We start from the raw sequence: 26,687 nt of genomic DNA on the forward strand, positions 1-26,687 counted from the left end.
GTCCAGTTCTGGTCGCCACAGTACCAGAAGGACGTGGAGCCTTTGGACAGAGTGCAGAGAAGGTTTACCAGGATGTTGCCTGGTACGGAGGGTCTTAGCTATGAGGAGAGATTGGATAAACTGGGGTTGTTCTCCCTGGAAAGACAGAGAATGAGGGGAGACCTAAGAGAGGTGTATAAAATTATGAAGAGTATGGATAGGGTGAACAGTGAGAAGCTTTTTCCCAGGTCGGAGATGACAAACACGAGGGGTCACAGGTTCAAGGTGAGGGAGGGGCAAGGTTGAACTCAGATATCAGAGGGATGTATTTTACGCAGAGGGTGGTGGAGGCCTGGAATGCACTGCCAAGCAGGGTGGTGGAGGCGGACACACTAGGATCGTTTAAGACTTATCTGGATAGTCACATGAGCAGACTGGGAATGGGAAAATGGTCTAGTTGGACCAATGAGCGGCGTAGGCTTGGAGGGCCGAAGGGTCTGTTTCCAGTGCCGTATTGTTCTTTGTTCTTTGAACCACTTGATTAGATTCCAGTCTGTGACTCACTCACGGGAATCTTATTCTATATATAAACCACCCCACACCCCTCGATTACATTCCAGCCTGTAACTCACTCCCGGGTATCTGTTATTCTATATATAAACCGCCCCGCACCCCTCGATTAGATTCCAGTCTGTAACTCACTCCCGGGTATCTGTTATTCTATATATAAACCACCCTGAACCCCTCGATTACATTCCAGCCTGTAACTCACTCCCGGGTATCTGTTATTCTATATATAAACCACCCTGAACCCCTCGATTAGATTCCAGTCTGGGACTCACTCCCGGGTATCTGTTATTCTGTATATAAACAACCCTGAACCCCTCGATTAGATTCCAGCCTGTAACTCACTCCCGGGTATCTGTTATTCTATATATAAACCACCCCGAACCCCTCGATTACATTCCAGCCTGTAACTCACTCCCGGGTATCTGTTATTCTATATATAAACCACCCTGAACCCCTCGATTAGATTCCAGTCTGGGACTCACTCCCGGGTATCTGTTATTCTATATATAAACCACCCTGAACCCCTCGATTAGATTCCAGTCTGGGACTCACTCCCGGGTATCTGTTATTCTGTATATAAACCACCCTGAACCCCTCGATTAGATTCCAGCCTGTAACTCACTCCCGGGTATCTGTTATTCTATATATAAACCACCCCGAACCCCTCGATTACATTCCAGCCTGTAACTCACTCCCGGGTATCTGTTATTCTATATATAAACCACCCCGAACCCCTCGATTACATTCCAGCCTGTAACTCACTCCCGGGTATCTGTTATTCTATATATAAACCACCCTGAACCCCTCGATTAGATTCCAGTCTGGGACTCACTCCCGGGTATCTGTTATTCTGTATATAAACCACCCCGCACCCCTTGATTAGATTCCAGTCTGTGACTCACTCCCAGGTATCTGTTATTCTATATATAAACCACCCCGCACCCCTCGATTACATTCCAGCCTGTAACTCACTCCCGGGTATCTGTTATTCTATATATAAACCACCGTGAACCCCTCGATTAGATTCCAGTCTGGGACTCACTCCCGGGTATCTGTTATTCTGTATATAAACCACCCCGCACCCCTTGATTAGATTCCAGTCTGTGACTCACTCCCGGGTATCTGTTATTCTATATATAAACCACCCAAAACTCTTTGATTAGTTTCCAGGATGTCTGTTTTTCGATCTATATTCCCCACTGATTCCCAGACTGCTCAGATTATTAATTAACAGAGCTGTTATTCTCAGTTCCATTCCTCTGATCCTCTTGTTTTTACCTGTTTTGCCCTCATCAATATTCCAGGGAGCTGAGTTTTATAAACTGTGGTGAACATCAATTCTGTCTGAGGTTTGGCTTTTCAAAAGACAGAAATATATTTTTGATGGAATGAACAATAAACATTTGATATTAAAACAGATCACTGTATAATTATTGGACAGTGGAAGTGACGAGGATTATTTTTATGTTGTGGAATGAAAAATATATTTTTTGAAATGATGAACTTTTTGTACACAAAGCATTAAATTCCCAGTATGATTTGGAACTGCAGGCTGATGTTGTATCTTGTGTCAATCCCAGCTCATTCTTTTACTGAAATGCCATTCATAATGGCAGTAATGATAATAGTGGCAATGTTGTTCTGGGATAGTAGGCAGGGGCATTTTAACTGTTGGGCAGGACATCGGTCACTGGCATCATGGAGTTTGGGCCCAGGGTAACTGTTAGGGATATGGCCTGAATCTGGCATAGGGGAGATTTATTGTTGTGAAGTGTGGAACAGCACATAACAACACATGCCTGATAACAACACATGCCAATACACACACACACTACCCACACAGACTACCCTCACCCCCATGCGTACACACACACACACATACACACACACACACGCTACCCCACACAGACCCCAACTCCTCACCACCTTCACCTCCTTTGCCCCTTCCAGCCTCTGAATGAAAGACAGGCAATTGGATTGAATTTTAATGCTATCTAACAGTGGCAGCAGTGACAGACCACTTGATGCCGATGACATTTGAGGAAGAAATGATTCTGGGATTTGCAATCCAGCCACAGGATTCAATGCTGTCTCATTATTGCAGCAATTGCAGTCACTCATCCCAACTCTTCCCAATCTCCATACTCTGCATCACATCCGACCATATCGAGCCCTGGAAAAGATCAAAGAGACGGTGTACCCTGTACTCAGAACTTTGTCCTATTCCAGTCTGATGTTCCAATGCATTTACACTGATCCACATTGGCTGTTTACAGTAAAAGGTTTCCAGTGAGAACATCCCAAAATTCCAGCTGCTGTCCACTGGTTTTATCCTCCTGCACTGACAGAAGCCCGAGTACTTGTGAGATCTTTCACAGGTACCTCACTAAGGGGACTGTTGGATTTGTCAATGAAAAGACTGTCTCTGTCTCTATCTCCCTGTCTCTGTCTATCTGTCTCTGACAGGTCCCCTAGCCGAGATATTTGAATCATCGATAGTCACGGGTGATGTGCCTGAAGATTGGAGGGTGGCAAATGTTGTGCCTTTTTTTAAGAAGGGCTACAGGGAAAAGCCTGGGAACTACAGGCCAGTGAGCCTCACATCTGTGGTGGGTAAATTGTTGGAAGGTATTTTGAGAGACAGGATCTACAGGCATTTTGAGATGCAAGGACTGATTAGGGACAGTCAGCATGGCTTTGTGAGTGGAAAATCATGTCTTACAAATTTGATTGAGTTTTTTGAAGGGATAACCAAGAAGGTAGGTGAGGGCAGTGCAATTGATGTTGTCTATATGGACTTTAGCAAGGCCTTTGACAAGCTACTGCATGGTAGGTTGTTGCATAAGGTTAAATTTCATGGGATCCAGAGTGAGATATCTAAATGGATACAAAATTGGTTCTTGACAGAAGCCAGTGGGTGGTTGTAGGGAATTGTTTTTCAAACAGGAGGCATGTGACCAGCAGCATGCCTCAGGGATCAGTGCTGGTCCACTGTTAACCTCTATGACTGTCTCCATCTCTGTCTGTCTCTCTCGCTGTCTCCCTCTTTTTCTCACTGTCTCCCCCCCTCTCTCTGCCTGACTCTCTCTCTCTCCCCCTTCCCCCTGTCAGTGCTTCTTAAGCAACATGTTGAAGTATTATTTCACATTATAGATCCACAACTCTGAGCTGATGTTTGAATTCAGAACCTCAGGATGGAGAGTGTTGTCATTGTGCACATTGCACAGCATGGGTTGCACATCTGACTCGGAATTCCCCCCGCAGGGAGCAGCTAGGAATACTGAAACATTTACTGAAAAGAAATTGGATAACTAATTGGAGCAGAGGAAAATGCAGAGATGTGAGGCAGAGTGATTAGTCTTTTGATTAATCTAACAAAGAGCCAGTACAGGTACAATGCTCTGAATGGCCTCCTGATGTACTACAAATTAACATGAGGATTATCCATTCCAGATTTTAGATCAATACGACAGCAGGCAGATTTCCTGCCCTAAAGGGCATTAAAGAACAGTTTTTTTACAATGATTTATGTTCTTAATGAGAGTTCCATGTTTCTGCATCCAGCTTTTATCTTCCAGATTTGAATGGATTGAATTTAAATTCCTCCAGTGAATCTGGTGACATTTGAATCCCTGTCACTTTGAGATCACTAGTCCAGTGATTTTACCACCATCTCCCCTTTCCAGATGTACCCAACTGACATGAAGCCAGAGACCCTTCCCCAGCCTGAGAGCAGTAATAAGGCCACATTACTACTCGGGAGGATTCTGTATTATGCATACTCACTGTTGTGTGTTAGACATTCTAACGTTAACTGGTCGCCGACTGGTGGATGGATCATCGTAACCTTTGAGAGAGAAAATACACAAAAAATATACCTGTACAATTCACAGAACTTACAGCGCAGAAATAGACCAATCAAGCGAATAGATTTCTATTCCACATGAACCTTCACACCCTTTCCAATCATAACGTCCTTCTAGATCTGGGCGTATGTTTGCCCAGTTTCTCCTTAATTGTATATTTGCCTCAGCCACTCCCAGTGGTAGCCAATTCCACATTCACACCACTCCCTGGATAAAGAGGTTTCTCCCAGGTTCCATTCTATAATAAAGATTGCCTACCTCCAACTTTGCAATATTACCTATCTCCATATGGCACGGTGGCACAGTGGTTAGCATTGCTGCCCCTCAGTGCCAGGGACCTGGGTTCAATTGCAGCCTTGGGTGACTGTCTATGTGGAGTTTGCACATTCTCCCTGTGTCCGCGTCTGTTTACTCCCAGTGCTCGAGTTTCCTCCCACACTCCAAAGATGTATCGTTCTGGTGGATTAGCCATGGTAAATATGCAGGAGTGAGCATGATGCTCTTTTGGAGAATTGGAGCAGACTCGATGGGCCTCTCGTAGGAATTCTATCCCATGGCTCCTCCTCTCCTCAAATCGTCGACAGAAACCCTTATCTGTGTCTTTTGACACCTCTCACACTCGACTTTCTGTCTGAAACACTGCCCACCATCTACTGTCTCACATCAAATGGTGTCCAAATGTCCAACCAACTCCCTCGTGTATGCTGACCTACACAGGCTTGAATTTCACATCTTCATCCTTGTTTAAAAATCCCTCCATCACCTCACCGCTCACTATCTTCTCCAGCCCCGCACACCATCTCCTCCAGCCCCGCACACTATCTCCTTCAGCCCCACAATCCCACAGAGCCGTTCACTCCCCAAACTCCAGCCTCCTGAGTATCCCTGATTTTAATTTTCTGATTTTTAAGATATAGGTGACTGTGTGGGGGGTAGAATGACTAAGTCTGTGGATGACACAAAGATTGGACGGGTGGTTAACAGTGAGGCGGAGGGTCTCAGGCGACAAGAAGACATTGACAGAATGGTCCAATGGGCAGATAAGTGGCAGATGGAATTTAACACTAAAAAGTGTGAGGTGATACACTTTGAAATGAGTAATTTGACAAGAATGTACTCAATGAATTGTAGGATACTAGGAAGTTCTGTGGAACAAAAGGACCTTGGTGTGTTTGTCCACTGATCCCTCTGAAAGCAGAAGGGCATGTTAGTAGGGTGATGAAAAAGACAAATGGGACACTTGCCATTATCAGTTGAGGTGTAGATTACAAAAGCAGGAAAGTCAAGTTGGAGTTGTACAAAACTTTGGTGAGGCCACAGCTGGAGCACTGTGTGCAGTTCTGGTCGCCACATTATGGGAAGGATGTGAATGTACTGGAGGGGGTGCAGGGGAGATTCACCAGGATGCTGCCTGGGATGGAACATTTAAGTTATGAAGAGAGGTTGGATAGGCTTGGGTTGTTTTCATTGGAGCAGAGAAGACTGCAGCGCGACCTGATCAAAGTGTACAAGATTATGAGAGACGTGAACAGAGTGGATAAGGAGCAGCTGTTCCCCTTAGTTGAAGGTCAGTCTAGAGGGGTCATAGGTTCAAGGTGAGGGACAGGATGGACAGGGGGGTTGTGAAGATAATCTCTTTTACCCAGAGGGTGGTGACAGTCTGGAATGCGCTGCCTGGGAGGTGGTCTCACATCATTGAAAAAGAATCTGGATGAGCAGTTGGCACATCATAACATTCAGGGCTATGGACCAAGTGCTGGCAGATGGGATTAGGTGGGTGTTCAGGTGCTTCTAATGTGTTGGTGCAGACTCAATGGGCCGAAGGGCCTCTCCTGCACTGTATGGCTCTCTGATTCTATGGATTTCTCCGTTATTGGTGCAATGCGTGTGCCCCATAAACCTTTCCACCTCTCGACCTCACTGGCCTGCTTTAGAAGCTTCCTGTGTGGCTTTGGCCCTGTTTTCAGTCATCCTCCAACCACCCACTACCACCACCACCCCTCTAATATCTCCACCCGGTGTATTATTTTGTTTCATAATTGTCTGCAGAGTTTTTTGTTTTTATTACAACCAGGGGTTAAGCATGCAAAACGTGTTCCAAATTACATCATTCAATGTCAAATAATCACTGATAGTCAGTAATTCATTCAGGGGATGTGGGCATCGCTGGCTAGATCAGTATTTATTGCCCATCCCTAATTACCCCCAAGAAGGTGATTGTGATTTGCCCTGCAGGTACACCCACAGTGCTGTTGTGGGGGGGGGGGGGGGGGGGTCCAGAGTTTTGACCCAGCGACAGTGAAGGAACAGTCAATATATTTCAAGTCAGGATTGTGAGTGCCTTGGAGGGGAACTTGCAGGTGATGGTGTTCCCATGTATTTGCTGTCTTTGTCCTTCTAGATAGTAGCGGTTGTGGTTTGGAAGGTGTTGCCTGTGTAGCTTTGGTGAGTTGCTGAAGTGCATCTTGTAGATGGTACACACTGCTGCCATGGTGTGTCGGTGGTGGAGGGCATGAATGTTGGTGGAAGGAGCAGCAATCAAGAGGACTGCTTTGTTCTTTTCTAACTTATTGAACTTAATAGTGAATATCTTTGATTTATTTAACCATGTCTTTGTAAAGGTTTTCCACGTTTGTGGTTCTGCTCTTGCCCCACAAGCAGCAACAACCTCTCTTTTGGATCAGTTTCCTTCATTCCACAGGGGCTAATCGCACCGTCCCACTGTTCCACAGGAAAGAGGCTTGTGGATGGTTCTCTGCTCAGTTACTGACATTACAGCAGGGGGACAGAACGAGTGTCCTTACCTGTTTGGATCCCCATCACAGCCTGAGCAGCAGCAGTCAGTTTACTTCTTGTCGGAGAAGCTACTGCCTTTGGTTCAGGGACAGGGGAGGTGGGAAAGAGAAAACAATCATTAACATTTGGAGTCAGAGCATCAACAATCACTGACAGAGTGTTCTGTGTGTGCCGGGCTCCAACACTCACATTAACAAGCCCATGTTCACCTGAGTACTGAGGGAGCGCCGCACTGTCAGAGGGTCAGTACTGAGGGAGTGCCGCACTGTCAGAGGGTCAGTACAATATGACGCGGTATATCCTTTTTTTGCTCTTTCCGGTTTAGCGATTTAGCGTGACCCTGATAACATTCATGACAACATTTTATGGACCCCAACCATCGTGTTACAACGGGGCTGCACGGTATATTACAAACAGCAAAAATCCCAACATTGATCCCTGAGGAACACCACTTGTCACAGTCCACCATTCAGAAACACACCCTTCCACTGCTACCCTCTGTCTTCTTTGATCAAGTAAACACAGTAAAAAGTCTGACAACACTAGGTTTAGGTCCAACCGATTTATTTTACTATCAAATAAATCGGTTGGACTTAAACCTGGTGTTGTCAGACTTTTTACTGTGTTTACCCCAGTCCAACGCCGGCGTATCCACATCATTCTTTGACCAAGCCAGTTTTGTATCCATCTTACCAGCTCATCTCTTATCCCATGCGACTTCGCCTTCTGCACCAGTCTTCAATGAGAGACCTTGCCTAAGCCTTTACTGAAGTCCACGTAGACAACATCCTCATCAATCATCTTTATCATTCCTCGAAAAACTCGATCAATTCAGTGACACATGACGTCCCTTTCACAAAACTAAGTTGTCTCTCACTAATAAGTCCACTTAATTCCAAGTGGGAATAAATCTTGAAGAATCCTCTCCAATAATTTCCCTACCACTAATGTAAGGCTCACTGGCCTGTAATTACCTGGATTATTCTTGCTACCCTTCTTAAACAAAGAAACAACATTGGCTATTCTCCAATCTGGGACCTCCCCTGTAGCCAGTGAGGATACAAAGAGTTCACTCAAGGCCCCAGCAATTTCCTTCCTTGCCTCTCTCAGTATTCTGGGGTGTATCCCATCAGGCCCTGGCGACTTATCTACCTTAATGCTTCTCAAGAACCCCAATACCTCCTCCTTTTTGATCTCAACATGACTCAAACTATCTACACATCCTATCCCAGACTCATCATCCACCAACTCCTTCTCTTTGGTGAATACTGATGCAAAGTATTCATTTAATACTTCACCCATTTCCTCTGGCTCCACCCACAGATTCCCTCCCTTGTGCTTAATGGGCCAACCCTCTTGCTGGCTATCCTTTTGAATATAAGAACATAAGAAATAGGAGCAGGAGTAGGCCATCTAGCCCTTCGAGCCTGCCCCGCCATTCAATAAGATCATGGCTGATCTGAAGTGGATCAGTTCCACTTTCCTGCTTTCTCCCCATAACTCTTAATTCCCCTGTCTATCAGAAACCTATCTACCCGTGACTTAAATATATTTAGCGAGGTAGCTTCCACCACTTCAACGGGCAGAGAATTCCAGAGATTCACCACCCTTTGAGTGAAGAAGTTCCTCCTCAAATCTGATCTAAGAGCAAATTTTGCTCTTTATATATCTATAAAAAGCCTTGGGATTTTCCTTAGTCCTGCTGGCCAGTGCTTTTTCGTGATCCACTTTAGCCCTCCTTACTCCTTGTTTAAGTTTCTTTCTATTTTCCTTATATTCCACTTACTTTGTATCTTCCCAGCTTCCGAGCTTTGACAAATGCTTCCTTTTTTCTCTTTGACTAGGCTCCCAATGCCTCTCATTATCCAAGGTTCCCAAAACTTGCCATACTTATCCTTCATCCTTATAGGAATGTGCCGATCCTGAACCTCTATCAACTTACACTTGATAGGGCACTGCTTGACTCTGACTCCAGATACCACGTTGGGGTGCAGGAGAGCATTGCTGTTGGACTCTGTCCTGTTGATGATGGAAAGGCCAGGCCAATGGACAGTGTCCAACTCACACCCAGAATAACCAGTGACCACAATCTCTCAGAGGAATGCATCACAATAAGGTGGTGGGGAGGATGGAGTGGTTGGGGGTGGATGGGTGGGTAGGGGATGGTTGGGTAGGTGGGGGATGGGTGGGTGGTGGATGGAGGGAGTGGAAGGGAGGTGGGGGATGGGGGGGGGTGGAGGCTGGGGGAATGAGGATGGGGACGGGTGGGTCAGTGACGGATTGGCAGATGGAGGTGCGGGTACCTTCGGAGGATGAGGCTTGACGGGGTAGAACACAGACATCAGATTCCCCAAAGTCAGTCCGTGCAGATGTTCAGAGCGACTGCGTCAGTTCGAGTTTGCATTAGAACATAGGAACATGCAAGTTAATACAGGAGTCGACCATTCAGCCCGTGAAACCTATTCTTGCATTCAGTAATATCAGGGTTGCTCTGGCTGTGCTCAGTGACCCAGCCTCTCTCTGGAAAAGACAATTCCTGATTTAAATGGGAAACCCTCATTTTTAAACTGTGTCCCTCATACTAACAGGCTTGAGGGACAAATGGCCTCCGCTTGCTCCTAATCCGAATGTGGAGTCCCCTACAACAGGAAACATCTTCCACACTATTAGTTCCCCACAGGATCAATTGGATCACCTCTCATTCTGCTAAACTCCACCATGTTTAAACCTAATCTCCACGTCTTTTACATAAATTAACCCCTTCATCTCAGGAATCAGTTGAGTAAAACATCTCTGAATTGATTCTGCAGCAAATATATCCCTTTTCAAATAAGGAGAGCAAAACTTCACACAGTATTCCAGATGTGGGCTCACTCAGGCCATGTACAGCTGTAGCAAAACTTCCTTACTTTTATATTCAATTCCTTTCACAACATTCCATTCGCCTTTTTCATCATTTATTTTTCTTGCACAGTACATACTGTGAGTTACTCGACTGGCATTGGACAGAGAGACTACCAGACGGGTAACTGTACCAGATGTGCTGACTGTCCCAGATGGAGTGACTGTACCAGACGAGATAATTGTACTGGACACTGACTGTACCAGACGAGTGACTGTACTGGACACAGTTACTGTGCCAGACTGGGTGACTGTACCGCATAGGGTGACCGTACCGCACAGGGTGACCGTACCACACAGGGTGATTGTGCCACACAGGGTGACTGTACCAGACAGGGTGACTGTAGTGAAGAGGATGACTATTCTGTGTGAAATGAACTTACCGAAGGCGGTGAATATGTAGTGGGTTGTGAATACGTGGTCTGTGTTTTCCGTACAGGAGAATGGACAGAAGGGGCTTTCGCTGGCTGGTAGGAGGTGGACGGTACAGCTGGAACCATGGTTCTGCTTGTAGGCTGTTTCGAGGCCAGCTGAACGTGTGCTGTTTGAGGTGGAGCTCTGGGCTGGAAGGAGGAGGAAGGCTGTGGTGCTTTTTTGGGCACAACTTTGCGATTGACGTTAGTCTTACAGAAGTTGATGTGTCGCTCTGCAGCTGTTTCATTGAAGCGTCTATTGCAGAATGGACACTCAATATAATCTGTGGATAAATACAGACAACTGAATGTTAAGCACAATCACACTGTGAAAATAGTTCAGCACACACACACAGCCACAGTATTACACTTCAGGTAGAAGTACTTTCCTCCGCTTGCATGCTTCTGAAGAATTTATTTCGGGTTCCTTCTATGTCAGTTGATCTCAGTGTCAGCTGTGATTCAGTGGGTCACTCTCTCGCTTCTGATTCAGAAGGTGGAGGCTTCAAATCCCAGGCAGATACTTCAGCATTCAAGACTGATGCTCCACTACAGTATTTAGGGAGTGCTGTCCTGTTGGAGGCATCAACTTTTAGTTGTTAACCTGAGCCCCCATCCTCACTAACAGATGCTAAGGATCCCCCCAGGGTAGGCAACTGTCCCCCTCTTGTTCAGGTACACTAATCCCTAAAATCCAGGGCACAAGAACAGAAAGGAAGAAAAAAGCATTGTTTTTTATTTGAAAGCTGGAATATAAAGATCAGATGTGATACTTCAGTCATACAGAGCCCTGGTCAAATCTCATTGACACTACTCCCTCTGGATAGCAAAGCTCAGGAAGGATATACTCACCTTGGAGAAGGTGATGTAAGATAAGGGTGTTCGGCAGAGTAAGGGTTTATGAAATGAAAATGAAAATGTTTGTCGAGGCTGAGTTGAAAGAACTTAACCAGCAGTACAGCCAAGCACAACAACGCACAGAAAATGTACTCAAAGAAGTCACTGCCTTGATAGGCTCTTTGAAGATTCATAGAAACTAGAAGCAGGATTCAGCCATTCAAGCCTGCTCTGCCATTCGTCTTGATCATGGCTGATCATTAAATTCAATATGCTGATTTCCCCCCTTACTTCTATATTCCTTAATCCCTTTAGCCCCAAGAGTTAGATCTAATTTCTTCTTGAAATCAGACATTTTGGCCTCAACTGATTCGGTGGTAGTGAATTCCACACATTCACCGTCCTCTGGGTGAACAAATTTCCCTCATTGAAGGTTCAATACGTAGCTCTGGATAAACACGAGGAGATAAAAAAGATATAGGATTCTGCTTCAGCAAAAGCATTATTGGAGTTACCAGTGGCGAAAAAGCAATGTACTGATGTGCAATGTGAATTGGCAAAAGCCAGCATGAGTTTAAGAAGAAAATAAACAGTTGAAAGAATAGCTGATTGTCCTTCAAGATCCAATACAAAAGAAGCACATTCATAATCCTTTCGTAGCATAAAGAAATGAAGACTGCCTTGGACAGCAGAATGGAAGAACAGCAGGAGAAAGACATGGCGACTTTGTTGAATTACAAGAAAAATCAAGATGAAACAATTGGGTTTTATGATGTAAAAGAAAACCATTAATATACATTCACATACTATAAGGGTTCCTCAGAACAAAGTTTGACCGTCTAGGTAATTACAAAGTAAAGCAATATGATTTCAATGTCAGTTTGAATGAACTAGTAGGCAGAGAAGACTCAGCAATGTTCAATATTCCAGGAGGAAACCAAGAGCTACAAGAAAGAGTTGGAAGATCTGAAGAATCAGCTGAATGGAAAAGAGGCAGCATTGAAATTTCCAAGCTGCAAGTGGATAATGAAACCATGAGTTACACAATTACAGAACCGACACAAGTTCAGATTTTGCTGGAACAGACCTGGCCAACAGAGAAACCGAAACAAAGGCCAAGGACAAAGCTCTGCTGCCAACAGAGAAACATCAAATTGGAAAATGTAAATCTGAGGTTGCAGCTGAAAGAACTAAAATGGAAAACATTGCATGCTTCATATATATCAAGAACCATCGAGTTGTTGAAATTGTAAAACAAGTGGAAATCATAGAAACCGTACAGTGCAGAAGGAGGCCTTTGAGTCTGCACCAACAATGCCAGCTAGACCCTATCCCTGTAACCCATATATTTCCCCCACAAATCCCACAATCCTAGGACACTAAAGAGCAACTGAGCTTGGCCAATGCACCTAACCTGCACATTTGTGGATTGTGAGAGGAACCAGATTACATGGAGGAAACCCACACAGACAGGGGGAGAATGTGCTGACTCCATACAGAAAGCGACCCAAGCTGGGAGTCAAACCCGGGTCCCTGGAGCAGTAAGGCAGCAGTGCTACCATGTCACCCCTTAACGATAAAAAATGATTCACTTTCGGAAGTTTAGTCAGCGTCCATTTAATTGTTATACCTATGTATCTTGACTATGCTTTCCCAACTGCAACGATGAGGATGGTGGGGGTGGAATACGGTGACATAGTGGTTAGCACTGCTGCCTCATCGCGCTAGAGACCCGGGTTCGATTCCTGGCTTGGGTCATTATCTGTGTTGAGTTTGCATATTCTCCCCATGTCTGCGTGGGTTTCCTTCAGGTGCGCCAGTTTTCTCCTACAGTCCAAAGATGTGCAGGCTAGGAGAATTGGCCATGATAAATTGCCTCTTAGTATTCAAAGCTGTGTACGTTAACTGGATTAGCCATGGTGAATGCATGGGGTTACGGGGATAGGCGGGGGGAGTGGCAGGAGCCTGAGTAGGATGATCTTTTGGAGAGTTGGTGTACACTTCCTCTTTCTGCACTATAGGAATTCTATGGATTCTAGGTTTATTTCTTCCTTAGTTTATGGAGATTAAGTTTTTTGTGAGATTTTCTATTTCTTGTATAAATAATCTAGATAGTGAGTGACTTTGTGTTGAGGTGTACAGATTAAACAGCGGATAAAATTAACATAACTAAAGCAAGTCACCTGGATTGATGCTGGGTGGTGGTGGAGGAGGAAGTGGAAGACCCTTTTTTATAGCATCTGTGGCGAGTCTAGCTGACCTGATAGTGTTGATGAAGTCTTCATGCTGTTGTTTCCAATGAGATACAGGGGGAGGTCGTTGCTGCAGAGGCACAGGACAAAGAGTCACTTACAATTCCAATTGTTTCCACTCAACACGTAAGATAAAGAATTCTCCACACACATCACAAACAACTCCACGTACAATCATTGTCTCATACAGTACAAGACAAGGCCACTCACCTCAGCAAACCTATGCTGGCTCTTTCAGAGAGTAATCCAGTTGGTCCCAAATTCCCAATCTTTCCTAATATCCCTACATTCTTTCCTTCAAGGATTTATTTAATTCCTTTTTGAAAAATACTATCAGATATTAATAAGGACGGCATGGTGGCACAGTGGTTAGCACTGCTGCCTCACAGCGCCAGGGACCTTGGTTCGATTCCCGGTTTGGGTCACTGTCTGTGTGGAGTTTGCACATTCGCCCCATGTCCATGTGGGTTTCCTCCAGGTGCTCTGGTTTCTTCCCACAGTCCAAAGAAGTGTGGGTTAGGTTGATTGGACATGCTAAAATGACCCTAGTGTCAGGGGGATTAGCAGGGTAAATATGCGGGGTTATGGGAATAGGCAACGGGTGAGATTGTGGTCAGTGCAGAATTGATGGGCTGACTGGCCTTCTGCACTGTAGGGATTCTATCATTCTGTACTAATCACTCAATCAGGTAGTGCGTTCCAAGCCAAAATGTTCCATAAAGTCAACTTGTCCCTCTCCTGATTCCACCCCTCTCCTTTACAGGACCCTCCCTTTCACTGCAAGATTTAGTGAGATGGAAGAACCAAGGGAGATCAATATTAGTCGAGAAATGGCGCTGGAAAAATTGATGGGATTGAAAGTGGATAAATTCCCAGGGCCTGATAATCTACATCCCAGAGTATTTAAGGAAATGGCTCTAGAAATAGTGGATGCATTGGTGCCATCTTCCAGGATTCTATAGGCTCTGGGACAGTCCCTGCAGATTGGAGGGTAGCTAATGTCACTCCAATATTCAAAAAGAGAGGTAAAGAGAAAACAGGGAATTATAGACCAGTAAGCTTAACATCGGTAGTGGGGAAAATTCTCAAATCCATTATCGAGGACTTCATAGCAGAACATTTAGAAAGCAGTGTCAGGATCAGACAGAGTCAGCATGGATTTATGAAAGGGAAATCATGCTTGACAAATGGGTTGGAATTTTTTGAAGATGTAACTAGTAGAGTTGACGAGGGGGAACCAGTTGATGTGGTATATTTGGACTTTCAGAAAGCATTTGACAAAGTCCCACACAAGAGATTATCGTGCAAGATTAAAGTGCATGCGATTGGGGGAAGTATATTGAGATGGATAGAAAACTGGTTGGCAAAGAGGAAACAAGGAGTAGGAATTAATGGGTGCTTTTCAAATTGGCCGGCAGTAACTAGTGGGGTGCCACAGGGATCGGTGCTGGGACCCCAGCTATTTACAATATATATTAATGATTTGGATGAGGGGAAAAAATGTAACATCTCAAAGTTTGCTGATGATACCAATTTGGGTGGGAGGGGGAACTGTGATGAAGATGCAGAGATCCTTCAGAATGATCTGGACAGGTTGGGTGAGCAGGCAAATCAATGGCAAATGCAGTATAATTTGGATAAGTGTGAGGTTATTCACTGTGGAAGTAAAAACAAGAGGGTAGATTACTACCTGAATGGCTGTAAATTGGGGAGGGTATGTGAGCAGGCTCAAAAGGACCAAATGGGCTCCTCCTGCTCCTATCTTCTATGTTTCTATGTTTACAGGCTTCCCTTTTCTGGGTTGGACCTCTCCCTCAACTCCTCTTTTTCCAATCACCATAAACTCCACGTCCTCTGGGTTATTGAGGTTTCAGCCACTTATTGTTCTGTCTCAACCCTTCATGATTCTAAACAACAAAGAACAGTACACCACAGGAACAAGTCCTTTGGCCTTCCAAGCCTGCACAGATCATGTTGTCCTATCTAGACCAATCGTCTATACCCCTGTTCCCCACCTGTTCATGTGTCTATCCAGATAAGTCTTAAATGTCGCTAACATGTCTGCCTCAACCACCTCACTTGGCGGTATATTCCAGGCCCCCACCACCCTCTGTGTAAGAAACTCCCCCCGCACCTTTCCCCCCCCTTACCCTGAACTTGTACCCCCTTGTAATTGTCATTTCTGCCCTGGGAAAAAGCTTCCAACCATTCACCCTATCAATACCCCTCATAATTTTATAAACTTCCAAGAGGTCACCCCTCAGTCTCTGTCTATCCAGAGGGAATAATCCCAGTTTACTCAGTCTCTCCACATAGCTAATACCTTCCATACCAGGCAATATCCTTTTCTATACTCTCTCCAAAGCCTCCATGTCCTTCTGGTAGTGCATATTTCCCTTTGGAAAATTTATCTCTTTCCACACTCCATTTGGACAGCACATCACAACTTCCCAGACCCAAAAAATTGGCACTCTTTATCTTAGCCTTCACTCTTCTACAATCTACTGACTCCTTAAATCTCTTAACCACAACCAGATTAATCCCACTTTCTGCCCTCTGAGCTCCAGCTTGTGGGCCCTTTGGAACACAGAACATAGAACATTACAGCGCAGTACAGGCCCTTCAGCCCTCGATGTTACGCCAACCTGTGAAAACCAATCTAAAGCCCACCTAACCTACACTATACCAATATCAGCCAAATGTTTATCCAATGACCATTTAAATGCCTTTAATGTTGGCGAATCCACTACTATTGCAGGCAGGGCATTCCACGCCCTTACTACTCTCTGAGTAAAGAATCTACCTCTGGTATCTGTCCTATATCTATCACCCCTCAATTTAAAGCTATGTCCCCTCTTGCTCGCCATCTCCATCCAAGGAAAAAGACTCTCACTGTCCACCTTATCTAATCCTCTGGTCATCTTATATGCCTCTATTAAGTCACCGCTTAACCTTCTTCTCTCTAACGAAAACAGCCTCAAGTCCCTCAGTCTTTCCCACCATACCAGGCAACATCCTGGTAAATCTCCTCTGCGCCCTTTCCAATGCTTCTACATCCTTCCTATAATGCGGCGACCAGAATTGTAAGCAATACTTCAAGTGCGGCTGCAGCAGAGGTTTGTACAGCTGCAACATGACCTCATGGCTCCGAAACTCAATCCCCCTACCAATAAAAGCTAACAAACTATATGTCTTCTTAACAACCCAATCAACCTAGGTGCCAACTTTCAGGGATCTATGCACATGGACACCGAGATCTCTCTGCTCAACCACACTACCAAGTAACTTAACATTAGCCCAGTACTCTGTATTCCTGTTACTCTTTCCAAAATGAATCACTTCACACTTCTATGCATTAAATTCCATTTGCCACTTCTTAGCCCAGCTCTGCTGCTTATCAATGTCCCTCTGCAGCCTGCAACATCCTTCTGCATTGTCCACAACTCCACCGACTTTAGTGTCATCCACAAATTTACTAACCCATCCTTCTATACCCTCATCCAGGTCATTTATAAAAATGACAAACAGCAGTGGCTCCAAAACAGATCCTTGAGGTACACAAGTAACTGAACTCCAGGATGAACATTTCCCATCAACCAGCACCCTCTGTCTTCTTGCAGCTAGCCAATTTCTGACCCAAACCGCTAAATCACCCTCAATCCCATGCCTCTGTATCTTCTGCAATAGTTTACCCTCGGGAACTTTATCAAACGCTTTACTGAAATCCATCTACACCACATCAACTGCTTTACCGTCATCCACTTCTCTGGTCACCTTCTCAAAGAACTCAATAACATTTGTGAGGCACGACCTACCCTTCACAAAACCATGTTGACTATAGTTTTAGTTGATGCACCATCTGCACACACACAGCACGCGCCTCCAGTGATGTGAAATGCTCGGGGGTCAGTCCTACCTTTGCAGAAGATGGTCCTCTGATCGATGACAGACCCATTCCAGCGGCTCTTTGCTTGTACGAATTAAACACCCTTTTTTTTTTATTCGTGACTTTGCTACAGATGGGCTCATGTCTTTCCTGAAAAGAAGAGAAAGTCTTGAGGGTAAGTCACAATCACCTTCCAATGATTTGGAGCTAACTTCTGGTTAGATTTTCCTTCTCAAAGTTTATTCCCTATCTCCTCCCTTTCCCTGTCCCCAGTTAGGGTGCCACCTCTGGTGGGGCATGTTCCTGGTGGTTTCATCACGTGATCTTTCACCCACACCCTCCGCCATTGGTCACCTGACACACCTAAACTCACAACATTGTGTTTTTCCACAGCCAATCGCAAAGCAAAAGACTCCGTGCTACCCCATTGGATGACTCTTGAGTGTCAGTCAATTGGCCAATTGCAGCATTTTTACAATTTGAAAATGAAAAGGAGCGAAGAAGATGAAACTAACATCTTAAAAAATAATCCTATGCTTTTTCTTCAGGAGTTCTTCCCAGGGGAGCTCTGCCGATTCATCTTTCATTCCAGGAGACTCCAGGTTAATCCTGATGTCTTATGCTGGGATTATCATTGAACATCTGCACCTCGGAAGCCAATTATCTGGTGATTACCACCTTGCTGTTTGTGGGATCTTTCTGTGCACAAATTAGCTGCTGCATTTTCCTCCTGACACCAGTATGGATCATAACTGAAAAGGACCTCACCAGTTGTAAAGTGCTTTGGGATGTCCCGAGTTGGTGAAAGGAGAAAGATCATTCTTTCTTTCAAAATTTTCACCTGGAATGAAACTTCCACAGGTGGTAAAACTTCCCTCGGATAGGCCGAATGGGAAAACTGTCCTGGAGAGCTTCAAACTAAAGGATTCCTTTCCCAATGATTATTCAACATGGTCTACCAAGGCCAGGTCGAGATTTTCTGAGAGCTTGAACATTCACCCTGACAGGACATCCACTGAAGGTGTTAGCAAACATCACAGATGCAGGATCTCTACAGTGCAGAAGCAGGCCCATCAAGTCTGCACCAACAACAATCCCACCCAGGCCCTATACCTGTAATCCCACATATTTATCCCCTAATCTACACTTCCGGGGACACTAAAGGGCAATTTAGCATGGCCAATCGACCTAACCCACACATCTTTGGACTGTGGGAGGAAACCGGAGCACCCAGAAGAAACCCACGCAGACACGAGGAGAATGTGTAAACTCCACACAAACAGTGACCCAAGCTGGGAATTGAAACCAGGTCCCTAGCACTGTGAGGCAACAGTGCTAACCACTGTTCCACCATGCCACCCTCACAGCATATAGCTACAGCCATGTTCAATGATGACACAGAGATCAGCAGCCAAACTCTCCCCTGTTGGAGGACATTAGATGCAAAATGGCAGCCTCTGCCCAGTCACATCACATCACCAAAACAACACACTTAATAAATAATCAGTGGCATAGCAAGCGATGAAGATGACCCTACAATTTCAACAAAACCATATTTATGTGACTGACATCTTTGACTAATACAACTTCCCAAAGTGCCTCACTGGAGCATTATTAAGCAACATTTGACACGTACTGAACCACATGAGGAGATATCAAGTCAGGTGACCAAGATTCAAAGAGACAGCTCTGAAGGAGTGTCTTAACAGAGGATAGTGAGGTAGAGAGGTAGGGATAGAATAGAAGGCACAGCCACCAATAATAGAGATTGAGGATGTACGAGAGGCCAGAATTAAGGCAGAGGAAAACCGAGCAAATGACTTGTACAAACTTACCAAACTGCTGGGTTCAAAACTCCTCCCACAGGTTCTACAGGGAACAAGATTCAGATTCTGCTCTGTGTTCAAGAAAAATTGGAATAAGTAACATTTCAACACATTCGTTGTTACTGTGACTGTAATCTAGAAGTCTGGATTCAAAACCCCACCCTAAATAACGGGTGATGTGGAATTGTTGGTATTGGACTGAGGTAGGCAGAGTAAGTAGTCTCGCAACACCAGGTTAAAGTCCAACAGGTTTATTTGGTGGCATGAGCTTTCGGAGCATTGCCCCTTCAGGGGTACTACCAAATAAACCTGTTGGACTTTAACCCGGTGTTGTGAGACTACTTACTGTAAATTAAAGGTGTTTGTTATCTGCAAGTTACCATGAAGCTGCCAAGACTGTTGTCAAATCTCATCAGCTGGTTCCCTTTAGGGAAGGAATTCTGTCATCCTTACCCGGCCTGGCTCAAAACATGACTCCAATCCCACACCAAGTTGACTTGACTCCTCAGTGCCCTCTGGAGCTGCCCAGCAAGCCACTCAATTGCCTCCTAAGGGTAACTGATGATAGTTAACCAGTTAATGCCCAGCAACAGCCACATCCGAGAGATGAAAGGGGAAATATATTTGGTTCATTCTTATCATAGCTGTCACTGTGCTGCTGGTGGAGAAAGTGAATATTTAAGATGGTGGATGGGGTACCAGGCTGCTCTTTCTTGGATGACATCACTTTCTTGAGTGTTGTTGAGGTTATACTTGCCCAGACAACTGAGGAATGTTGCATCACACCCATAACATGAATCTCTGCTTTATGCCAAATAAGGGTTTTTAATCCGTCCACTGGAAACCTGAATTAAACTTTTAAAAAAACTTGTGAAAAACCAAGTCTTTATGTGACTTGAATTCAAAGTCCAAGATGCCTAACCCTATTTGTATCACTGAACATTCCACAGCCCAAATCATTGGAGTAGAGTCAATCTGTCTGCAGTATCCATCAAAGACAATTCCTTCAGGAAAGGATTCATCTCCTGTCTCATTCACAAGGCATCCATGGTAATCATCTGAGATATTCAACTATTGGAAAAGCTATCATAAAATCTGACAGAGCAGAAGGAGGCCATTCAGCCCATCAGGTCTGCACTGAGCACAATGCAACCCAGCTTCTATCCACATAACCCCAAATATTTACCCTAGCTAGTCCCCTTCACTAAGGGGCAGTTTTAGCATGGCCAATCCACCTAACACGTACATCTTTAGACTGTGGGAGGAAACCCACACAGACACAGGGAAAATGTGTGGACTTTGCATAAACAGTGACCCAAGCCAGGAATCGAACCCGAGTCCCTGGCTCTGTGAGGCAACAGTGCTAACCAATGCTAACTACTGTGCTGCCATTAAGTGCTAATCAAATCACCCTTGGGCTACATTGACAATGTATTTTTTTTAATCTCTGGATATTGGAGGAATGTCACATGACAAACCAACCCTTTGTATGTTTTAAGCACAGTTTCACAGAACAAGACGCAAATGGGATCCCTCTATTTCCTTTTTTTCTCCACTTCACCTGATAAGCTACAAGTTTTATTTGTCACCGATAGTCATCCAGGGACATCCTGCTGCTGGCAGATTTCTAATCCAGCACAACCATTTCCCAAAGAGCCACCAACTCACCAGCTACCCCTCTAAATCTGAAGCATCGAAACCACCAAATTCAACCTGGTGCCAGCTGAATCACCAAGCTATTTTATAAACTATAATTTGGCCAATCTATCCTTCCTCACTCTGTAACCTGTATCTGTGTGAACTTTTGATGCTATGTCTGCATAGAAATATTTTATTATTTTACTTAGATCGGTTTAATGATAGCAAAACTAACTTCTACCTTTGCTGAGCTCAAGAAATACTGTCCTGTTTGTTCATTTTTGATAACAGCACCTAACTAGTTGTAATCAGCGAATTGTTAAGTACATTCCTTTCAAACCAAAAAAATCTGTTGCTGTCAAACAAGGAGAGGGCAAAGAGGGGAGCCATTCGGCCCCTTATCATCTGGTTGTAACACCTGTAGATGGCAGACAGGCTTTGGGCAGTCAGGTAGTGAGATACACGCTGCGGAATTTCTGCTTCCGTTCAGCTTCTGGCAACACACGCTCAATGATGGTTGGGTTAATACTATTGAATATCATGGGATGATGGTTAGCTTCTCTCTTGTTGGAGATGACCATTGTCTGGTCCTTGTGCATGAGGTAACTTGCCACTTACCAGCTCAAACGTGATTTCCGTCCAAGTTTTGCTGATTGCAGACATGAACTGCTTCAATATCTGAGAGTTGCGAATAGTGCCGAAAATTATGCAGTCATTAGAAAACATCCCAATTCTGACTTTATGACGGAGGGAAAGTCATTGAAGCTGCTAAGGATGGTTGGGCCTAGGACACTACCCTGAGTTACTCTTGCGTGATGTCCTTGGGCTTACATGATTGACCTCCAACCATCACAACCTTTGTGTTAGGTATGATTCCAGCTGATGAGTTTTCCTGATTCCCATTGATACCATTTTACTCAAGCTCCTTGATGTCACATTCACTCAAATTCTGCCTTGATATTAAAGGTATCGCTCTCACCTCATCTTGGAAGTCATGTTTGGAACAAATTTGTGACAAGGTTTGGAGGAGCATTGTCCTGATGGAACCCAAACCGAGCAACCAGAAACAGGTTGATTGACAGAAGTGTAAATCACACTTTCCAAGAGCTTGCTGATGATTGAGACTGTTGGGACTAATAGGCCAGGTTGTATTTTTGATAATAGAACGTAACTGTGTAAAAGTTTAGCTGTATTGGAGAAAATGAAACACTAGTGCTGAAGCACATGTCTTCTGCACTACAGCTAAGGAATTGTTTGGGCCCATAACCGTCGCTGTACCCTGTGCTTTCAGCTGTTAATTGTGGCATTTTGTGGAGTTCTGGAGTGCTTCTTAAATGAGTTGAACTGGCTGAAGATTTGCATCTGGGATCCTAAAGACCTCAGTAGCGCTCAGGATCGTGCACTTGGTACTTCTGGCTGAAGATGATTAGCAAACTGTTTTTCAACACTTCAAAATTGGACATGGGACTGGAGTGACAGTTAGTGCAGGCTGGGTAAACAATAGCAAGCATCCTTCCCCGAAGGTTATTGCTAATGCTCAGAATTACCCCACTAGCTTCCACATTACATAGTTGTTCTACACTGGGAGTTAACCAGAGTTCCATTGAAAGCCCCAAAAGATAAACAGTACAAGTGCTTATGGGCCCAGGTCCCCCAGGCTCAGAGGCATCTGAAGAATGGAGATTTCTGTGATGTCACTGCAGTGGTGCTGTAATGTCACATGACTCAAAGCAGGCTGCAACAAAGGAGAATGCGCCCAATATTCCATCTCGATCGTAACCTTCCACCCTCACAGTCTGTAGCTCATGACGTAACTACCTCTATCTATCCAGCTTTTGCAATCCAGGACAGTTGCAGCAGTTATGATATTCCCTATAAATCCTTAACCACACTTGTTCTTGCTTTTCATTTGCTAGCTGTTTGAAGTAGTAACAACAGTCTACTTACGAGATGTATTCATTTTACAGCGATTAAGATGAACTTGACTTCCAAAGCAGATGATGGCATAGGACTGTTGGCAGATGTTTTGACTGAAGCCCTCCTCCCCTAACAATTGAGTCAGACTAGCCTAACCCCCTATAGCAACCGTTGCTAGGGTTGACAAAGAAAGACATTTTCCTCTCTTTTTCCTCCATTGTTTCATTTAATCTTTGCTGAACTTTGTGCCTTATTTGCAGCTTTTAATTTGTGCTGGTTATTTAAAAGATTAAAGACCATTCTTAAGCAGAAAAAATAAGCTTGAGGAAGAATGGAACCAACTCCATTCTTATTTCAACTTCAATGATCCAAATGGTTTGACATCAAAAACCTATTATCATGCTTTGTGTTTGAAGCTTGTTGCTCAAATTAGTTCAGCAGACTGAATGCTGTGATGGAAGGGTGGGCCTATGAGGAGACACTGTGCAGACTAGGCCCAATTTCCCTTGATGTTCAGAAGAATGGGAGGTAATTTCATTGATGGTGCTTGAGGAGGTTTCCCTGAGCTGCAATCTAGAACTCAGGGTCACAGTCTCAGGATGAGGAGACGGCCACCTAGGACTGAGAGAAAGAGAAATTTCTTCACTCCAAGAGTTGTGGATCTTTGGAGTTTTTTTATTCCAGGGGGTTGTAGATGCTCACTCACCGAGCATGTTCCAAAGATCAATACATTTCCATTCTCAGGGAATCAAGAGATGAGGATAAACCAGGCAAGTGGATCTGAGGAAAAGCGTCACTTATGACATTACTGAACTGTTGGATGAAGTTCAAGAGGCTGAATTGCCTCTCATACTTGCACATTCAGCAAGTGATAGGGAGAGCAAATTGAAAGTTGGTCTTTATTTCAAAGGGAATTGAGTATGAAAATATTTGATAGAAGTATGCAAGGCATGAGTTACACCATACCTGGAATACGGTGAACAGTTTTGGTCCCCTTATCAAAGGATATACTGGCATTGGAGGCAGTCCAGAGAAGGTTCATTAAGGTGATCCCGGATAAACTCATTGGAGTTTAGGAGAATGAGAAGTGACATTACTGAGACACATTGGATTCTCAGGGACTCAACAGGGTAGATGCTCAGAGGTTGCTTCCCCTGTAGGGAAGTCTAAGACCACAGATCATAATCGCAGAGCAAGGGGTCATCCGTTTAAGACAGAGATGAAGATTTTCTTCTCTAAGAGGGAATGAATCTATGGAACTCTTTACCCCAGAGGGCTGCAGAGGCTGGGTCATTAAGTATGTTCAAGGCTGAGAGGGACAGGTTTTTAATCACATAATCACATTGGAAAGTTTAACCCAAATCATATAAGATGTGGGAGCAGAAGTAGGCCACTCAGTCCATCACATCTGCTTCGCCATTCGATGAGATCATGACTCTTCTGATACCACAGAGGGCTGCAGAGGCTGGGTCATTAAGTACGTTCAAGGTTGAGATAGACAGATTTTTAATAAGTAATCAAGTGTTATGGAGTGAAGACAGTGAAGTGGAGTTGAGGAATTTCATATCAGAAGAATCATAAGCTCATCGAATGGTGGAGCAGACACGATGGACCGAATGGTCAACATCTTCTCCTATGTCGTATGTTTTATGTAAGCTGGGTATAACTCTCTATCGTGACACAAACAAAAGATGGGGAGTTCATGATTATGAGTTTTGAACCAAACTGAACACAGTTTTTTTCATATTGAAGTCCAATATGGGAGAGAGATAAAAACCCACAAATGCCTCTGGTGATGTCACAGAATGTCATGAGCTAATCATACAGAGAGGAATTGCTTTACAATACATAACATCCCTCCCCTTTACTTCAGTGATATGACAACATATTTTTAATCATTAATGAGAACCCACTATGAACATCAGTTACATTACCAAGTATTATTACCTACAATACAATTAATACAGGAGTCGTTTTGGTGGATGCCAATTTAATTTTGGTAAGATACAACATCCTGGAGTCTGATCTTTAATATCTTTGGTAGCTGGTTCCTCACGAGTACAAGGCACTTCATCTTATGAAGTTGCTTTGTTGTGAACTTCCCAAGAGGTTGGTTGTTGTATTGGGGTAGAATCTGAACTTGGTTCTGCGGTAATCCTTGTTTCAGGAGTTTCACAACCTTGGGTGTCTAACATAAGGCTTTCTGATGCGGTCTACTCTTTGAAATGAAGATTTGATCCATGTATTCCTGCCAGATTCTCTTGTCACCAATTATACTGTATAAGAAATCAGACCTGTCCTGGCTAGAATGGTTTCCAGCACCCACTTTTCACTTGTACAGAGTTCCTCAATAAAACTTTTTCTCCTTACTTTAAACTCTGCAGTTTCAATGTTTCTTCTTGGTGAGTAACCTGTGCTTGCTGTTGTCACTGTATTATTGTAGTAGTGTTGGATGGTATAATCAAATTTAGCTCTCAGTTTCCTTCCAAAGAACAACATTGCCGTTTCTTTGTATGTGGTGGCATGAGTTATGTACTGATTGGACATGAGAAAGCAAACCTTCATCTTCCGCTGCATTGATGGTATGTTTTAGTGACTCTACTAGCTTCTCCACTGATCCATTCATGGACAGATTTGGGAACCAATTACACGGACACCTTAACAACAGGTTGTGTCAAAGAGCTTTGGATCTGCAATTGCCTTTCATTTCAAAGTTCACAATCAAGCAGAGCGCCTTTGAGAGTCAAGCGAAACTCTCACTTCTTCACTAACCTTTTAGGATTGCAATGAATTGGAATATAATTTCACTCTCGCCTTAGCTCCATCAATGAAATCAGAATCAAGTAGCAATTATTAGTGGTTAAGGTAAGAAATTACTTTGGAAAGCCTTTAGCCAGTTCCTCGTAGGATTTTTCACGAGGCTTCTCAAGTCGGACAAGGCTCTGTAGCAATGTAAAGCTCCGACTCCTCACTATGCTTGGGGAGTGACTAAGTTCATCCAGTATCTTGTTCGTACAGATAACATTAAAATCTTTGTAAGCGTTCCATGTTTCCCCATTTGCTTTAACTGCTTCTATGGCACCACCTTTGCAGTTATCAGATATTAAAATCGCAGTACTTTAACTTTTCTTCCCATTATTTCATTTTTCCCCTTTATTAATTGGATTATTTGAATCATAGAATAGAATCCCTAAGTGCAGAAGGAGGCCTTTTGCCCATCGAGCTTGCACTGACGACAATCTCATCCAAGCCCTATCTGTGTAACCCCAGCTATTTACCCTGCTAATCCCCCTGACACTAAAGAGCAATTTAGCATGGCCAATCCACCTAACCCGCACATCTTTGGAGTGTGGGAGGAAACCACAGCATCCGGAGGAAACCCACACAGATATGGGAAGAACGTGCAGACTCCACACAGACTGTGATCAAAGGCCACAATTGAACCCGGGTCACTGGTGCTGTGATGCAGCAGTGCTAACTACTGTGCCACCCTGTTTAATGTTTCTTCAAAGTACTTCCTGGTAGCAAATCAATTTCCATTGTGGTAAACAGAAACTTTTTTTTGGGAGTAGCAGCTCTCCTTTAAGAGTACAGGGACCCTCTCTTGTTATTTGAGGATCTCCATTGCTGCATCTCATCACGTGAGGTCCCTACAGCCTGGAAGGCGACCCAGCTTTAAATAAGTAAACATTTGATCCGGGATTTTCCGACTGCACTGGCCTGAAAACTGGAGATTTCCAACTAGACCTTTACATGGTCCAACCCCCCACCAACCCACTGGAATTCCAGTGGTGGGCAGGATGGGA

The 26,687-nt window shown here is 44.2% G+C and overlaps 1 protein-coding gene across 1 annotated transcript; it reads right to left on the bottom strand.

Moving 5' to 3' along the window:
• Positions 1-2,549: 2,549 nt before the first annotated feature.
• LOC145350659 (zinc finger C2HC domain-containing protein 1A-like) lies at positions 2,550-17,624 on the bottom strand. The gene is made up of 6 exons (XM_080199876.1): positions 17,531-17,624; positions 13,546-13,684; positions 10,496-10,809; positions 7,220-7,286; positions 4,336-4,396; positions 2,550-2,722 (listed from the first exon to the last, which is right to left on the bottom strand). The coding sequence occupies exons 1-6, from the start codon at positions 17,567-17,569 to the stop codon at positions 2,701-2,703; spliced, it is 642 nt and encodes a 213-aa protein (XP_080056002.1). The 5' UTR covers positions 17,570-17,624; the 3' UTR covers positions 2,550-2,700.
• Positions 17,625-26,687: the final 9,063 nt, after the last annotated feature.

This window comes from Carcharhinus amblyrhynchos, chromosome 12 (genome assembly GCF_965287045.1).
Source record: "Carcharhinus amblyrhynchos chromosome 12, sCarAmb.v2.hapA, whole genome shotgun sequence".
Lineage (NCBI taxonomy): Eukaryota > Metazoa > Chordata > Chondrichthyes > Carcharhiniformes > Carcharhinidae > Carcharhinus > Carcharhinus amblyrhynchos.